Source organism: Diadema antillarum, unplaced genomic scaffold (genome assembly GCF_040938485.1).
Source record: "Diadema antillarum isolate AM-2024a unplaced genomic scaffold, OU_Dant_1.0 seq00000321_RagTag, whole genome shotgun sequence".
In the NCBI taxonomy this organism is placed as follows: domain Eukaryota; kingdom Metazoa; phylum Echinodermata; class Echinoidea; order Diadematoida; family Diadematidae; genus Diadema; species Diadema antillarum.
This window is the reverse complement of record NW_027271340.1, coordinates 891,813-911,159: the sequence shown is the minus strand read 5'-3', so window position 1 is coordinate 911,159 and position 19,347 is coordinate 891,813. Positions and strand designations below refer to the sequence as shown.

General features: G+C 38.4%; 1 protein-coding gene across 1 annotated transcript in view; it reads left to right on the top strand.

The window, feature by feature from the left end:
* LOC139730592 (transcription factor CP2-like) overlaps nt 1-19,347 on the top strand; it is a 58,401-nt gene that overhangs the window by 18,541 nt on the left and 20,513 nt on the right. Inside the window, exons 2-8 of the mRNA XM_071641449.1 lie at nt 8,043-8,087; nt 8,624-8,719; nt 11,330-11,422; nt 14,933-15,074; nt 15,621-15,833; nt 18,422-18,571; nt 19,142-19,246. Of these exons, the coding sequence (XP_071497550.1) occupies nt 8,043-8,087; nt 8,624-8,719; nt 11,330-11,422; nt 14,933-15,074; nt 15,621-15,833; nt 18,422-18,571; nt 19,142-19,246 (844 nt within the window). The remainder of the gene's footprint in view (nt 1-8,042; nt 8,088-8,623; nt 8,720-11,329; nt 11,423-14,932; nt 15,075-15,620; nt 15,834-18,421; nt 18,572-19,141; nt 19,247-19,347) is intronic.

Below are 19,347 nucleotides of genomic sequence, written 5' to 3'. Positions count from 1 at the left end.
AGTGGAATTAATTTTTTTGAGGTACTGTTTCTGACATTCATTTGCTCGTATCTCTGTTGTTTAAGCTCAATATTATCCCAAATTCAGATATGTTGTACTTTGAACATTTGCCTTTCAAGTCCATGTCATGGTTTTGAAATTTGATGACGTCATCATGCTTTAAATTGTGTTTAAAGGTAAAGACGCAAAATCGGACAAGTTTACGTGTATTGTCTATGGGAGGTGATTTTTTTAGAAACCATGCATTGACTTGACAACGTTTAAGCACCTTTATCTCAGCTGATTTTGCTTCATTTCCTCTGAAACTTATTTATGTTGTAGATGTGACAATAAGCTGCAGTAATCATGCATTTTATTCTTTGAAATCTCCTCATGAGGTTGACAATTTTGCAATTTAAAACTGAAAATGAGAATGGAATGCGGACCAAACGATTCGTGATTCATCTTTCACGTACATAAGCTTACGTTCCTCTAATTTTCTCGTCGAGACGTATGGCCGAGTGGTTAGAGGCGTCGTCTTAGAAACGTGAGGTTGCACACGTACGGGTTCGATCCTCACAAGAGCACGAACGAAAATAATAATTTTTTTTTAACTTTTTTTCTTCAATGGAGTACTACACCTTCGTCCATGTAGAAATCACGTTTGCATGTAAACACACCTATACGCACACACTCACACAGTATACCTTTGTTTTGCGTTGGAGACTGCATTACTTCGTCTGCTGCAAAATTATAGTTTTGCAGGTTGGGCTTTTCAAACTGATACAGTATACTGTAACAAAATGAAATTTGTTCATATCAATTCAGTAACACAATGTAGTCGTGGTTACTTTGTGCTGATTTATACATGTAACAAGCTATACATTGTAAAAAAGGTATTCAGTCTTCTGTATTGATGATTATTTGTCAATTAGTGGTTTTTGTGGAGTTTCAGATAGTGATAAAAAGTATGGATGATAAGTGCAGCGATAATTCCTATAGTTAGTTCAAAGCTGTGTTACAGATGTTTGATACATACATTTAGCATTGTGTGTGTGTATATACGTGTGTATACAGGTTGGCCATATGACACATTCTAGACAATTACTCTTAATTGATTAGCAAACGTGATCAGCTATGGAACTGAATATGGTACTAATGTATGATGTTAATGATTCTAATTAAACTGTGACGAGTTTAAAGGGATAGCGTAACTGTGTGTAAAAATAAGGCAATTATAAGGATATTTTAGGGCAATTTGATAACCATGCCTATAATAATTTCATACAGGTACTAATGCCTGCCTCATATTCATGTGGTAGATCGTCATGTCAATAGCAAACTGACAACGTATGATGAATGTGTTATATATTGAACAACTGTCTTTCAAGTCAATAACGTTCCCCATATTTTCCCGTCGAGACGTGTCGCCGAGTGGTTAAAGGCGACGTCTCAGAGACGTGAGGTTGCGGGTTCGAACCTCACAAGATCACGAAACAAAATACTTAGCTACTTTACTGTTTTTTTTTCTTCAATTTTGTATTACATATTCGTCCATGTAGAAATCACGTTCGTATATAAACGCACCTATACACACACACAGACACACACACACGCCATATCCCTCTTTTTTGTGTGTTGGAGACCACATTGCTTCGACTGCAGCAAAATTTTGCAGGTTGACTTTGTCAAACCGATCATAGTATGTAATGACGACGACTGAGGTGTTGTACTTTGAACAATTTTCTTTCAAGACCATGTCATTGTTTTGTAATTTGATGACGTCATTACACTGAAAATTGTGATTAAAGGCAAGGTATCAAAACCAGCCGATTATAGGTTTTATGTCTGCGGGACGTATTTTTCCCAAGTTGCCAGAAATGGTATAGCGACCTCAGTCGTTACAAGGCCGCTTTTCCGTCTAGCAATGCAATAGATGTTCACACGGCCGCGTTAGTTGAGTGGGCATTGACTTTCCCCCCGTTATATCTATACATTGTTGTTGTTTTTCTGTCTTACCATTTCCGTGGATGACCCGTGGCCGAGTGGTTACAGAAACGGTTTCGCATGCACGCTCAATATAACTTCAAGGTGCCTATATCACATTCTTTTCTTTGTCGATCACAGATGACTGTCATCTGATGACCACAAGCGTATCACCTAACTCGTCCTCAATGTGACGAGTTTTCATGTCTCGTTAGGTGATACGCTATCAGCGTATCACCTATTGTGATTGTCAAAATCTCTCTTTATTTCTTTTTATTCTTCTTTCTTTCTGGACAATTTTGTGTCATCAATATCTCAAGAATGACATTACGGAATAACATGACATTTTCAGGGAACATGTCTCATGACAAAATCTAGCCACAATAAGGTTTTCATGACAGTAACATATCTATGACGTCATCTAGGCGCCATTTTGTGATTTTCGGACCATGTTACATGATCGATCATAACTTCATAACTAAAGGTCATTTCTGTATCATTTTCGGTGGACATTAAGTTCAGGTCACGCTCTATCTTACATTTTAATGCTAATTACCTAGGACATCATTACGCGCGCGTACGCGCGCGTCAAACTTTTAAAAGGCTCAAAACAACTTTCCAATGGGAAATCTCGAAGTTTCAGACAATTTTAAGCGTTTCGCGCGTAGGCGTCCGTCCGCGTATTTTCGCGCGCAGTGCGCGTAAGCAACACGAGAATGCAATTGTTTTGACAGATTTGGATTCCTGATACATTAAGTAACAATATCCAATGATTTCCGATCAATTTTGACTTCTAACAAAGGAATGCGCTGGGGTCAAAGTTGAAATTTCGTGTGCGCGTCTTTGTGGAAATATAGCGAAAAACATGTCTTTGTTTATTTCGCCATAGCTCTTTAAAACGCGGGGTGACCCTATGTTTTTATTGCATATTACAAAAGCATATGAATTGCAAATAACATTTCAAGCATCAACATTCCCCGAAATACATTATGACGTCATCATATCATTATCTGAAATCAAAAAAGTGGAATTAACTTTTTTGAGGTACTGTTTCTGACATTCATTTGCTCGTATCTCTCTTGTTTAAGCTCAATATTATCCCAAATTCAGATATGTTTTACTTTGAACATTTGCCTTTCAAGTCCATGTCATGGTTTTGAAATTTAATGACATCATCATACCTTAAATTGTGATTAAAGGTAAAGACGCAAAATCGGACAAGTTTACGTGTATTGTCTATGGGAGGTGATTTTTTTTTAGACCATGCATTGACTTGACAACGTTTAAGCACCTTTATCTCAGCTGATTTTACTCCATTTCCTCTGAAACTTAAGTATGTTGTAGCTCAGACAATAAACTGCAGTCATCATGCATTTTATATTTTAAAATATCCTCATGAGGTCGACAATTATGTAGTTAAAAACTGAAAATGAGAATGCAATCTGTACGGAACGATTGGCGATTGTTGTTTGCAACTGTATATTGGTCGAATCCACGCGGCCACTTGTGGGAAGTTGAATAGCGCCATCTCCGTCAACAGTCACGATTGTATAATTAAAAATTTAAGTTTCGCAAACGATCTTCGGGACAGCCGCGTGGCGTAATCGCTTAGCGCGCTGGGTGATCATAACGCCATACAGGAAGGCGAGAAGTTCGACTCCCGCAGGACTTTTACCTTTTTTTTTTCTTTTTTTTTCGGCTGCTCAGCTATACTCGATGTCATTTATCGTATTATTTTATCAAGTATACGTAAGCCGTGAACACGGCTGCTCTATTTCCCTTAATTGTTTTGTATCGGAGTTTGGAGATTGGGTTTGCTTCATTAATTTTGTCACACTTAATGTTGTAAATTGCCCCTTGTTACAGTGTCCCGCTTATCACCTTTCGTTTGCTCTTTCCTTTTCTCTTCATTGGTTCTTGTTATATTGTAACAGGATAGGTAGGAACATGTACGTTTAGATAACTGGCAGGAATGGGAGCTGAATTGATTAACTCTAGTCCAGGTGTATGGCGCCTCGCTCATCTCTTTGAAATTCCAGGTTGTTATTGTTTGACCCAATAACGGAGTTGTAGACAGGTTTTATGTTTCTATAGAGGTATCTTGTACCACATGAGTGGAAGGCATCACTGTTTAGTAGTAGTAGTAATGAACTTTTTCATCTTGTAAATGATATTAAGTTATGAATTTCACATCCAATCTTCGGGACAGCCGTGTGGCTTTATAGTCGCTTAGCCCGCTGCATTGTCATTATGCACTACCTTAGGACGAGATGTTCGAGACCCGCAGGACGCTATTATTTTTTTTTCTCTTTCTCTTTCTTTGTTTTTCTTTTGGCAGTTCTGCTTTATTCCGATGTCATTTATCGTATTATCTTATCAAGTATACTACCCCACGAGACACAGTCACTCAAGTTCCCCCCCCCCTTTTTTTTTGTCGGAGGCTGGAGGTTGGATTTGCTTCATTTATCATACGTAATGTTGTAAATTGCCCTTGGTATACAGTGCCCCGCTTGCCACCTTTCGTTTCTCTTTCCTTTTCTCTACGTTTGTTCCTGTTACACTGCACAAAACAGGTCGGAAAATAATTTACATAACTCAACTGGAGCAGGAATGGCAACTGAATAAATTAACTCTAGGCCAGGTGTATAACGGCGTCTCGCTCATCTCTTTGAAATTCCAGGTTGTTATTGTTTGATCCAATAACGGAATTGTAGACAGGTTTTATGTTGCTATAGAGGTATCTTGTGCCACATGAGTAGAAGGCATCACTGCTCAGTAGTAGTAATGAACTTTTTCATGTCCCTCCATGTCAATTATAGTGTGTTTAAAGGGGTTGTGCGTCTATCTGCCAAAGAAAAGGAAAACCTTATTTTCGCCATGGCTGTTTCTCTATACGTAGCCGTAGGTGGTGAGTGTTGTTGGTATCTGAGCAGTGAAGAACAGGATATCAGGCTAAAATCCCCCTTAGTTATACGCGCTAAGCGTTCAATGTGATATATCTTTATTTATGTAGTCAATCACTGCTAATGGAGTTAGAGAATTATGTTATGACACGTTTCACTGAAAGTTTGTAAAGCAAAGTTTATGGACAAGGCAAGCAATTGTACACGAATAATACCATTGATTTCAGAGGGAAATTATGTTATACCTAAATGTAAGAGTATCACTGCTTTGGAATTGGTGAGACAATATGCTTGGCACGAGGGCTTCCACTTCTAATAGCTGATCCCTTTGAAGATTTGTCGGTCACGGGTGATCGTCATGATTCAACTTTCACGTAGAAGCTTCCGTTCCACACTCTTAGTTCGAGAAGACTTACCATCACACTTCAAATTGTGATTAAAGGTAAAGACGCAAAATCGGACAAGTTTACGTGTTATGTCAATGGGAGGTGATTTTTTTTAAAACCATGCACTGCCTTGACAACGTTTAAGCACCTTTATCTCAGCTGATTTTGCTTTATTTCCTCTGAATCTATAATATGTTGTAGCTGAGACAATAAGCTGCAGAAATCATGCATTTTATTTTTGCAAATCTCATCAGGTTGATAATTTTGCAGTTTAAAACTGAAAATGAGAATGGAATGTGGACCAGACGATTACTGAATCATCTTTCACATACATAAGTTTACGTTCCTCATATTTTCTCGTCGAAACGTATGGCCGAGTGGTTAAAGGCGACGTCTCAGAGACGCGAGGTTGCGGGTTCGAACCCCACAAGAGCACGAAACAAAATACTTTTTTTTTTTTTTACTTTTTTTCTTCAATGGAGTACTACACCTTCACCTATGCAGAAATCACGTTCGCATGTAACCGCACCTATACGCACACACACACAATATCCCTTTGTTTTGTGTTGGAGACCAAAGCGCTTCGACTGGAAATTTCGACTTGAAAATACAAATGTAAATGTGAAGGTGACCCTTAAAAGACCTTATCGCCATGTTTGATTTATGTTTTTTTAACAGTATAAAGACCTATTGGTAAATATTCATTTACATATCCTGTCTGATCGACTTACTTGCCCACGCCGACACACGCATGAAATGTTCACATGGTTGCATGACAGAAACAATTTCATCTGAATTATGTGGGACTGTATAAAGAATAGGACTTCACGAATGTGTCTCATGTCCTCTATTTGTCTGTTTATGCTAAAAAAACAACTGCTATAACATCTAATACATTTTGCTTCACTTGTCACACAAAAGGTTATGAATTGCAGTTGTGCAGTATATTTTTGCCAGCTCTCGTCTTCTCTTCCCTTTTCGCTACGTTTGTTTTGTTATACTGAAGGTGGGGATTTATGCATTTATATAAATACTTCAACTTGAGTGGGAAAAAGAACTGAATTGATTTACTCTAAGCCAGGTGTATACCGTCTCGCTCATCTCTGTGATATTTCATACTGTATTGTTTGACCCAATAACGGAGTTGTAGACAGGCTTTATGTTGCTTTAGAGGTATCTTGCGCCACATGAGTGGAATGCATATGCTGTTTAGTATTAGTGAAGAGTTCTTTCATGTCCCTCCGTGCCAATTACAGTGTGTTTAAAGGGGTTGTGTGTCGATCTGCCAAATAAAAGGCAATACTGTTATTTAAGTAATGGCTGTTTCTCTATACGCAGCCGTAGGTGATGAGTGTTGTTGCCATCTGAGCAGTGAAGAGCAGAGTATCAGGTTATAATCTCCTGAGTTATATGTGCTAAGCTTTCATTTTGATATATCTTTGTTTATCTAGTAGTCACTGCTAATGGAGTTACATAGTTATGTTATGACACGTTTCACTGAAAGTTTGTAAAGCAAAGTTTATGAACTATGCAAGCAATGGTAGGCCTACATGATTAATACCATTGATTTTAGAGCGAAATTATGGAATGCCTAAAAGTCATTGTCTCATTGCTTTGTTGAGACAATATGCTTGACACTCCTTCCACTTCTAACTGTTCCCTTTGAAGATGTGTCGGTCACGGGTGATCGTCATGATTCATCTTACGTTCCACACTCTTGGTTCGAAAAGACTTACCATTTAGTTACGTGGTTAGAAGCTATGTCTCTTTCTTTTAGTTGAGGTAATGCCGCTTTCGTCTAGGTACAAATCATATTGTCATGTAAACAAACACACACTCTCTCTATTTGCCACTGTTTTGTTTTTGGACGTTTCATTCCTTTTACTGCCGGAAAATTTCACAGGCTTGAAGCTGCAAGGGCTTTCTTTATTTTTCCTTTTTTTTTCTTAGGCAGTTCAGCTTCACTCCTATGTCATTTGTTTCACTATTTCCTCAAGTATACACATCCCCACGAACACAAACACGCAATTTCCCTTATTTTATATCGGAGGTTAGAGTGTTTCTGTTGCTCGTGGGAATTTTTGTTTATCGCCAAATTACAATTCATTTAGCTAACAATGGATACTCAACCAGCAGAGCCCTTAAAATAAGTCAGCAAGTAGTTACTAGTACAATATAGCACCATATTTCGTCCGGGTATAAATCCCATTCTGTAAAGACACGCACTCGCTATATTTTCCTTTGCTTTGGATTGGATGATTCATTGCTTAATTGCTGGAAAATTTTACAGGCTTGTAGCTTTAAGAGCTCTCCAAACTGATCATATTAATGACAAGATTCGATATAGCAGTTTTGGTTATGGAAATAAGGGCTAGAGTTCATATTTTTAAAAGACCACTATTAAAGTCAAGACGATCTTTAAAACACTGTATTGACGTGTTTCAATTTGTTCGTGTTTATATTTGTTCGTCATCGTAGAGATACACTGTACTAAGAAAACCTGTTAATCTACTTTGGCCTACTTGCACACGCAGACACACGTACAGGACTTTCCATGTGGTTTACATTGTTACTAACAATATGATCTGAATAATAAAGGTCCAAAAAAAATCGACTTTGCTAAAATATTATTGCAGAAATATAACTTAAAGTCGCTATATTTCATTGTTTCGTTGTCAATCACTGGTGACCGATATCTGATGACCCCAAGCGTATCACCTAACTCGTCTTTAAAGTGACGAGTTTCATGTCTCGTTTTTCTTGATATTCATTTCTCTTTTCTCTGCAGTGAAGTCTTGGCTTTGCCCATGTTCAAACAAGAGGTCATCGAAGGGTAAGTTTGTGTGTCCACACATCATCAGCTTGTTTCTCAGAAGCTGCGTGTGATTTGATGAATGTCAATCCAGGGCTCCATTTCATAAAAGGTCCTTGTGATAGCAACTCTTGCTGGAATGGCAGTTGTCATGGTATTAAACAAGAAGAATCCAGTTCCTGATTGGCTTTTGCCACGAGAAGTTGCTATTCTAGCAAGAGTTGCTATCCTAACATCTTTGATGAAACGGGGCCCAGAAGAGCCAAAGATTGATTCCAGCATTCATTTCAGATTAGCATTTTTTAATGTACCGGGAAGCATTGATGGTGTCCTGTAGTGCTTTCAAAAGGCAGAATCAGCCAAGTAGCATTTTCTTTTCTCTTATTAAGTGAATAAAACTTCTAAACTTGCTTTTATGAATCTGAGACACTGGGTAAATCTGAAAATAGATGTGGAGACTTGAAACGTGCTGTAGTTCCTTCAGAATAACGAGCATAACCCATCCTTTCACTCTCGATCCCACCATGTTAAGGATGTGTCTTTTGAATACTTTCCAGGAGAGGTGGTGACCCTGATCTACCGAGCAGCATCGAGAAGGCGCTGGCTGGAGCATTCTCCTCCATCCATGCAGCTGAGGAAGACCAACAATCTGGGTGAGTATTCTTGTCTTCCCAATCCTCGTGTGTTCCTTAGCGTGCATTGTGAAGATGGTGCACCGGAGACCTGCTGTCAGAGATGCCAACTTTTTTTCTTTTCTTTTTTTTTTTTTGCAGTATTTCAAACCTTTTTTGCCAGAAATATGCAGGTTTCGTTTCCCCCAGATTGTATTACTACTCATGTCTACTGCAGGAAAGGTAAAAATACTGTTTTTCCACCCCCACCCCCCCCCCCCCTCCCCCACACACACATGCACACGTAATGCCTTTTCAGTCCTCATAATACTGCAATGTTGATTACAAGGTTGGCATCTGTATGCAGGGATATGCCCACTTTGTTTTTTTGTTTTTGTTTGTTTGTTTGGGTTTTTTTGGTATTCATCAACCTCTTTCCCTCATTTAGCATTCCTCCAAATTTTATTAGTGGTGATAATTGTATGATAGTAGAAGAATGATTCGTCATCTTTTCTGTTGGTTTTTCTTTAGTCTCAAGTTTCCTCTTGTTTTGTCAGTGAAAGCTTGTATGAGGGCACCCATTATCAAAGATTCTATGATATTGAGAGCATTATAGTGATCATCATTCTCTGTGTACAACCCCAAGAAAAAGAATTTGGGATGAAAATTTAGATTTGGGATAAATATTTCAGCACAAAATTGTCAAAGATAATAAAGTTAGCTGTGAAAAAGCAGCCCAGGGGTAAAATTGTCAGGGGGAACATGCACTCTCAACATTAGACTATTCCCTGACATTTTTGCCCCCTGATTTTTTTTTTCCTGACATTTTTACTGCCGACTTTTTTCCCTGGACATTTTACCCTGGACATTTTCAGCCTTGACATTCTTGTCTCTGACCTTTTTATCTCTGACATTTTCTCCCTTAGATTTTTACTGCTGACTCCATCCCCCTCCCCCCCCCCCCCAAAAAAAAAAAAAAAAAAAACAATAATAAAATACCCAAAGTTTTTTTTTTTTTTTTTAACCCAGGTGGATGTTTTTCCCCTGACATTTTAACCTGGAACCAAAATCTTCTCTTGACTTGATTTGTGTTGATATGTTCTATACAACAGTAATTGTCCTCAATTCCCTGTAAGCATTGAATATGAAAGCCATGCCAATGGGACACAGTTTTATGTTTATAATATGTGCATTTAAAACAGAAATACATATTTCTGACCATATATTGTAATGGACATTGCTTGTCATTTATAAACTTCAGGTTTCAAATGAAAAGAATTTTTCTAGTTTTTGTTTTGTTTTGTTTTTTAGCCATGATTTTGTATGTAAAAAGCATAATTATGAAGGCTTCAGAGTCGAACCCCATTTTTAAAACAAAAGATTAACTTTTGATATTCTGTAAATATTTTCGAAATGTGGACTTAGCCAATAGGATAAAGAGGTTTTCAGGCGGGATGCCATCAATCACAGTGAGCATGGGCATGATTCTGTTTCTTTTAAAATACTTTTGTATGTGCCCTAGGCCCACCTGTAAACATCTGATCAGATCAGTCTGTTTTAACATGTATATTGTGCAATTATTTTGTTTCTCTTCTACCTATGCCTTGTCTTATATGTGCACGTTTGTTTTGATGATCTCTGTACATGTATGTGGTTGAAACGCTTACATCATCACATCTAGCAGTATGAGACAGATGTCTTGTAGATGCTTTATTTGTGATTCCTTAGAGGCCCAATTTGTTACCTGCATGCAACATATTTTGTGCATCACTTTGAAAGTTCCCTTTTGATTGAACATTGAGATTGTATAGTCTAACAGACAATGTGTAAAACCATTGATGGCTTATTAGGGACATACAGCTGACATTTGTATACTGAATAATCATGTATAATTGCCCCTTTTCACTGTTCATTCATCTGCTGTTTTTTTTTTTCAAAGAATGTTGATAACACAGTCATTGCAACCCCCTTTACAATCATTGTTCATAGAATATTCCATATCAACAATTATTTGATGCGAAGGATTCAATTCTGATTTTGCTTTCATTTTGAAGAAGGAAAAAATGTGATGAGTAGGAATCTTGTGTGGCAATGACATTAATCTCATCTGATTTGCATGTATGTAAATTTGACTGATACTGCTGTTTTGTGAAATATGTGAAACTTTACAAATCCCAGTATTTTTCCTCATTTGATAATAGATCTGTTTTCAGTGAAATTTGTACTGTACTCTTTGCTTGGTTGTTGTTCTACAATTATAGTCAAATCTTTTGGATCGTGGAGTGACATTTCCTTTTAACACCTAACTGCATTTGGGCGGTAATCTCTCTCTCTTTCGAATGCATTAATGTTGACATTTCTACCAGATTATTACAAATATGATAAGTGGCTGGGCACATGTTTGGTTTTGACTGATCCATTATCCATTTGTTTGAAGTATAGTGCACCTGTTGCGTGAAAGGGACAGTGAAGGGCTTTTGTTTGTTTTCTCTGAATTGGAACAAAGTTTCTCCTTTTTTTTAATAAATATCTGTCTGGATAAAAACAGAAACAAAAGTGAAATGTAATTGGGCAAGGGACTGTCCCGCTAGGTGATTTGTGTGTCACTGTTCTAGTTTCTCTGCCGTTTGGTAACCCCCACTACGACTCCAGGAGTGCCAGCTCAGATCTCCCCACCAGTCTTGAGAAGGCGTTTGTGGGTGCTTTCTCGTCCATTCGCTCAGCAGAGGAGGACGAACCCTCAAGGTACCCGCCCGTTTGGTCTGTTGTGTGGAGACGTACAGGTGTACTGGTTATCCAGTCCAGTGTAGTTCTTCATTCAACTTCCTTCTGTTTTTCTATTTTTTGTTGTTGTTGTCATGATAGAAGTCCTGCTCACACATGTAGGCACGCCCAACTTTCAAACTACAACGCGCAAGTTCTTTTCAAGCAGTCCATCCTTTTTATTAAGATTTGTTGTAATTTTTCTGTACACATGTTGTGTATGCATTACGATATGAACACTGTACACTTTGATTCCATTATTTGCTTGCAGTTTCTTCGTATTAATCCACTGAAATGATGTTCATTCATTTCTAATTCTAACCCCTATCTTCCCTGTTCAATTTTGCAATTTCTTATTAAACCCATCCAGAGGTAGCTGTAGCTGAATTTAGCCTTGTGCTCATTATGCAAGTTTTTTTACTTTAATACGTACTACCATGTATCTGTGCATTCAAGCTGATTTGCAAAACTGTAGTCTTGTGCATGACATTTCAAGTTACGACAATGAAAAGATTGATGTAGAATTCTACCCACCTTGATGCAAATTTATTAATTGTTAACTAGATTTTTCCCTATAACTTGTAACGACTTTTGTATAGTCAGGAAGACTTCTGTTTGATCCATGTATTTTATGCTGTCATGGCAATATCATGAGATGACCACATTTTATGAGATAGAATGGAGAATGCATAATGCTGCGTTTTCACCATGTTCCCGGTGGCCACAGCAGTCACGTTTCAGGGCACCGTGGACAAAAGGGGATTGATGTGAGACAGGATAGGCAAACGTGACTGACTGTGATTGCCGTGGATGCCGTGTCAGATTTTAAAACTTGCCACTGCAGTCCCGGTGATAATGAGGAACCTTGTATGCTGTAATAAGACAGGGTGAACGCAACAAGACACGAAGGCATGTAATAGGCTGTAACAAAACTTGGAGGCGGTCCGTAGTGGTAAAATATTGATAGATGTCTACCCTGACCAGACGCTGTGAGAACAGGGTCTGATAGCTGTGTGTTCACTGGGTCGAGGACTGGACGGAACAAAACTAGAGTACAAAGGAGGGACAACAGGAGACTGTCTTATCTACCCAAAGTGCATTACGTTACAGGCAAACTGGGCTGCCGTGGCTGTCGGGAACATGGTGTACTGCAAACGTCCATATTTTTGTGTGATTAATTTTTGCGCTGAGCGGCTCAAAAACACTTTCGCGGGTTTGTAATTCGCGCTGCGCAACTGTCAACCTGTTCACAATGTCCAGAGAAAATTGTGAAGATATTTTTGCGGGTTTAAGAATTCACGCTAGCCAGAAGTAGCACGAAATATGTGAAAATTAATGTACCTGCGAAATTTCTGCATTTACAGTAAACGCAGCATATGGAAGGACTAGAGGGTGAGGGGAGGAATAATGCTATTAAAGGACTGTGATTCTAACAGAATGCTTGAGGCATAATGTACTTTGTGGACAGATCGCAAGGGATTCTGTGGAGTGGGAAGGCTGACCAGGTGTCAGATATATTCAAGAATCGCCATAACAAAATTGTGTACAGCTTTATCACTGATCTCTATTTGAAAGTACACAGACAACCAAACACACACACATAACAGTACAGTCACAAATAGTACAGTCACATACACTTGCAAACATATTTTTTTTAAAGAGGGTGAGTAAAGATGGGGAAATTGCTGCTGGCATGATAAACATTTTGTACATATGGGATAGAGGGTGATTGATTGCCCTCGTCATGCGCACTAAAATGAACTCGAGTTTGAGAATGAAGCAAAACATGTTTACCGACGTGATGCTGCTCTCTTGCACAATCTCACAGATTGTTTTCCACTGCCAGATGGCAAATGTTCATATGCACAATCGGCATTCTTCAACTTTGCTGAATTTTTATGGGGGGGGGGGGAAAGGCCGCTGTAATCTTGGATTGTAAATCTCTGTTATTGCTTGTTTGGATTTAGTCACCAGTTTCTGACATTCATGGAGAACAACGAGTGATTCAGCCAAAGTTTGTCAGGATTAAACTGGGTTATAGCTAAGGATTATGTGATGACAGCAACACATAAAAGATTTGTTACTTCAAAATGTGTTCAAGATGGGTCCATTGCGATAGCTAGCTTGTGATCATCAAGTTATAGCCACACAATAAAGATTTTATGTTAAGGATGCAAACTCGTCATTTTGATTTCATGTCCAAAAAGGAAATTTAGTGTGTGGAGGTCATTTGGAGACTTGAGGCACCTTAACTTCACCACCTTGTCATATTTGAATGTATGATTGCATCCATTGTTAATGTTCCATGAAATCATTGAATGAGACACTTAAGTCTACAACTTTCTCAATCAATTTTTTTTGTTTGTTTTTTTGTCCAAATGTGATAAACTCAGAGATGTAATCTTTTAGTTCATGAGAATTCACCTGACTCACTGAAGTCAATTTCAGCGTGGAGTGGCAGTACTCTTTTGCATTATAGATTGTTGAACCTTTTCCGATGGTAGTTATGAAGTTTCAGAACTTTTATTTCTAGGGTTGAAATGAATTGGTTCTACAAATATTTTTGTGTTTTATTTTTTATTCCACATAGATCTGATGCGTTATATCAGGATAAGTTGTAATCTAACTCTTTCATATGGCAGACTGTAGTTCGTGATAGAATTGTACATGCAATTGAACATTGCAGCTTAGTCATACTAACATTGTAGTTGTGTTAAAATGTAAAATGTTGAAGATCAACCCAGTACTGAGCTTCTGTAGAAGTGTAGGCTATCATGTGCTTTTGTCACTGACTAAGGACTAGCATTAATATTCATTGTTCAATCAGGCACATATACATGTATATTGAGCTCCAGAAAGTGACTAGCAATGTTATTCACTTCGAGAATCGTTGGATTCAAAGAATGTTTCCATTTCTCTGTATTGTATAGAGCTTTGTGATTGAAACCATGTAAAAATTCTATAGTAACTTCAGTTCCAAGTCATCCTCATGTTATGTGATTGTCATCACTAGACTGCACTGCACTTGTTTCAGATTTGGAGTGTGTGATAGAAATGTAAGAGCATGTTTAGTTCATGTAGTGCTTAGAGATTTTATTTACTTTTTTTGAAGTGGTGCACACCATATGTAACAAGACAGAAAACACGGCACAAAGTATTTGACCATCTAGAAGTGCATGTTCCTACCAGGTGCCATGTATCTTTATATGTATCCTAGCTTTTCACATTTGCTGTGGTGAAGTTTGTTTTATAAATCACTGTGGTGGTGTCATATTGATAATGATACTACATGTACCGATTTCGTAATAATGCAGCTTCCAGATATTTCTCATCCTAGTCATGGTCATACTTTTATTAATGGAAATACACTACCCTTGTGTTTGAAATGAAAGTGAAAAGACAAGTTGACTCTGGCCGGCCCTTCATGCTTGCATGATTCGTGTGGATCTCTTGCAACATGTTTTAACAATGGGAGTCATGGTTTCCTTGCAGTTTTCAAGTCATACTGAATGCAGCAACCTCTCCAGCCACTAAGGTTAATGAGGAGACACTGACCTACCTCAACCAGGGACAGTCCTACGAGCTGAAAATCAAAAGGCAGGGTGCTAAGGAATACGAGGGAAAGCTATTCAAGGTACCTTGGTCTCAGGAGGGAGGGAAGGGGGTGTTTCACATAGAATTTAAGTCAGTCTTAAAAGTAAGAGGGGAATGAAACCAAAACACATATTTGGATTGAATGACTGCTGCAATATTAGCAGAGCACGTCAGTGAAAGTTTGAGGAAAATCGGACAATACATTCAAAAGTTATTAATTTTTAAAATTTTGGTGCAGCCATCACTGGATGAGAAAACTACTATAGTTTGTGGCATCACATATGAAGAACAATATAAGGAAAATATGAAGAAACTTTGACATATTATCTCTTTTCCAGCATAATGATACAGGACTTGACTTCCTTCTTTCAGAAAGCGAGGGAATAATATTACCCTTGTTAAAGTTAATATAAATTTGTAAAAATGAGGGAATGTGTACTTACAAAAAATAGAATATTGTTGAATTGTCTACAAGAGCTGCAGAGTCAGAAAACAAAATCTAAATTTGTATTTTCTAAGGATTGGTATTTACTCCTTGAGTGTTGATTGGTCAGACATTCATTTTTGCCTCATTAACATCCTCCAGAGTGTCGTAAGGGTGCTTTTCCACGACAAGAGGTTACAGTACACCGAGCAGGCACAGATCCACGGCTGGAAGACCAACAGGCCCGGAGAGCGCATCCTCCGCATTGACCTACCTCTCTCATACAACATCGTCAAGTACAATACAGCTTCACAGAACATCAACGCCGTTGAGTTCTTTTGGGATCCGTCCTCCACAGTCGGCTGCTTTCTACAGGTTAGGCACTCTGAGCATATAATCTATGTTGGTCTTTGCAATTGTTTCTTATAAATCAGCGAGAGGTAGAAATGTGCACTAATGGCACCAGGCAGTAGTAAAGACTTTAAGCCAAAACATAGTTCTGGTACGCCTGCAAAAGTTGTCAAATTTCGCTCCCAAATGAGAACGTATGCCAAGGAAATGTGCGGAATAACGCTGTAATAACAAGATATTTGATGGGTAACGACGAAAATGCGAAATATTAACCAAAAAAGTTCAGTCTCAGAACTTACCCGAATGGGGTCAGGCTAAACTCGGACTTGGGGATAGCTCGGCCTCGCTTTGTGATGTCCGGCTGAGTTGTATTGGTTGTCCCTCTAGATTGTACAGTGTTGTACTATGGGAGAGGCCTGTATAGACTAGCGCTTCACATTCTGGCTACTCACAGTAATGGTCCGAGTTGTTACAACGCGCGCATCAAAAACCTCTTTGACCTCTAACCCCAATCAAAGACGCTTGATAAACTACAACAAAAACTTCAAAGACAGCGTGTGTCAGCAATTGAGGTGATGTGCGTATAGGCATGAGGACCGCCCGCTGTCCATTTGTTTTGTACAGGATTAGCACGCACTTTCTTGTCTGTTCAGTTAGGCCTTGTTTGGTATTATACAGTAGAATATGACGATCATGAACTGCGTGTAAGTCTGAAATAGGGTTGAGTTTTCCCTGAGACCAAGTTAGTCTGGATCCATCTGGAATAAAAGTCGGTTTTCTGACTTTTTCTGACTTTTATTATTTTTCTCAAAATACTCCAAAATGACTCATCATCCAAGCAAATCGCGTTAGCCTTGTAAGTTTCTTTGTAGACTCTTTCGATATATTGCAAGCAAATATGAAATGGTGCCAGAAAGGTTCTCAAGCCCTTACCAGAACTATGTTTTCACTTTAATGAGTGCATCAAGATTATTGCCTTGCAGAGCAAGAGGAAAGTAGAATGTACAAATGTACAATTTGTAGGTATGTATTTTCTGAACATAAACATCATCACTTGTTTAGGATTTATTGCCTCACCAGCTCTACCACTTGGTAAGTATACAAATACAAGAATCAAATAGGGGCAGCATAAGAACAAATTGAGGACTAGTCAACCAGATGATGTCAGTATCTCAAATACAACAAGCTCCAACCTTCATTGTTGTTTGTAAGACAAGTTGATGCAGTTAAAGGGATAGTACAGTATTGGTGGAGATGAGAATTGGGCTTTTAACTTTTTGCAAGATACCAAGAAAACACTTATTATATAGTACAGAACATATCAGTTTAAGAGGAATTCAAAGTTTATTTGATGAAAATCGGATTTGGAATATTCACTGAAACATCCAAAAACAAAGTAAAACAAAGCGATCATAATAAAGTGTGAGTCCCACACTTTATTAGAATCGCTCTTTTTTGGATATCTCAGCCATTCCAAAACCAATTGTCATCAAATAATGTTGAATTCCTCATAGAATTACATGCTCTTTCATATTTTATAAGAGGTTTCTCATTATCTCACCAAAAAATGTTAGAAACCTGAAATTATGTCTCAACCAGAACTGTACGATCCCTTTAACATTCTGATGGGTCTTGATTTCTAATTGATGTTTTCAACAAATAATAACGAGTGTCTTTTTAACTTGGTGTACCCCAACAGCAGTGTATGTGTGTGCTGGATTATTATTTTAGCTATTTATGTAGGCTCAAAGTGTTTTGTAAGTATAGAAAGCTCTGTGCTCACTTCAGTCAGGCATCAAAGTCATCCAATCTGCATGAATTAATTCTCCAAGTTATGTTAATACATTTTGGATCTATTACTTTATTCATACTGTGGCCAAAATTTGGATCCTCCTAGAACCGTTGCGTAAACTCTTTCGAAAAACCAATCGCTTGTCTATTCATACTGCTTGGGCCGCCTGCTCAGATTTGCCCAAAAAGGCACTGACTGTCTCCGTTCTCATAGTAACTGAGTACCCCTCCAGTAAACTGCGCACTTTTAGATACCACATTCTCACAGAAACTTGAGCTGTGTTTGCTGTAGCTCTATGGTTAGCTCATCTTCTGTCACATGTTTATGTCAAAGGGCGATGACCTGCAGTGATTACCTTCTGGGTCTGCAGAAAGCTGTTTTCTCAAAAAGTGGAGCATTCATACTCTGAAACCACCCCCTGTAGGTGGTTGTCAGAACCTGATCGGATTCGATCGCCCTTTCCATCGTCTGTTTTTATACTGAGCTAAAAGGCTGTTTGAGGCTGCTTGAGGAGGCTCCAGAAATTGACAGTTACTTGGTTTAAATGGGATACTGTATACGCCATATATTTAGCGAGTCTAAATTTTTGTGTATCGGGACTTCCCGACAATTTCGCGAGTGGTTGAATTCGCAGTCGTGGAGTACAGTACTGAACGAAGAAATGTATACGTGCCTATCATATTCACGTCTGGATCAGAGACAATATTGTGGAGCATCTTTAAATTTGCAAATAGCACCTGACTCGTGAAATTCGTGAAAGTAAAAACCTATTGAAATATTTGGCATGTACAGTATATGTTTGTCCAATTATGCTGCACAGATCCACTGCATAAGTTCGGAATTCACGGCCAAGAAACATGGTGGAGAGAAGGGGGTGGTCTTCAGGATACAGGTCGACACATACTACGTGGATGATGACGGTACGGAGAAACATCTACACTCTGCTAACTGTCAGGTCAAAGTATTCAAGGTGAGGTCAGAGAATAGTTAAACGCTTCTGTGAATATTGCACATCAAATTAGTCGCATTACATGTTCCTGAGATAGTGATAGCGGTCTTAATCACTTAATATGTGAATAAGATGATTAAGATATGATTGTCTAATTTGCATATTATGCAAATTAGATGTGAGCATGTCATTGCCTCACTAATCTGCAATTGACCCACACATAAATCTTCACTGAATATTCATGCTTGAAATAAAATGCACAAGGCAAATAGAGGAGGAGGAGCTGACATGATACAACTGAGTTGCCAATTTGTGCTTGATAGATGACAACTTCAGAAAATCGTAAATTTCTTAATTTTTATCATATTTGCTTGAATTTCACTGTGCTGTTCCTCTGATTATTGTTCTTCTATTCACACAAACCAATTTTCAAGGTGGAATTCCCCTTCAAAGTTTTCAAAGTGAAGCAGCCCTCTTATAGATGACTATGGTGCCTCTCTTAAATGTTTCATAGCATGATGTATGAATGATGTAATTTGTCCCACACTGGAGAGATTCTTTGACCCTAGTGTCTTTATGTGTGTCCCACAGCCAAAGGGAGCTGACAGGAAACACAAGACAGACCGAGAAAAGATGGAGAAGAAGACGGATAGACACAAGTACCAACCTTCCTACGAGTGTACAGTTCTTACCGAGGTGCATATATCCTTTTGTATTCAATATATTGAGAGCTTGATCTAAGGGCTTATGGCAGCTTTAGCAGAAGGTCATTCTTTTTGTGTCTGCTAAATATCACC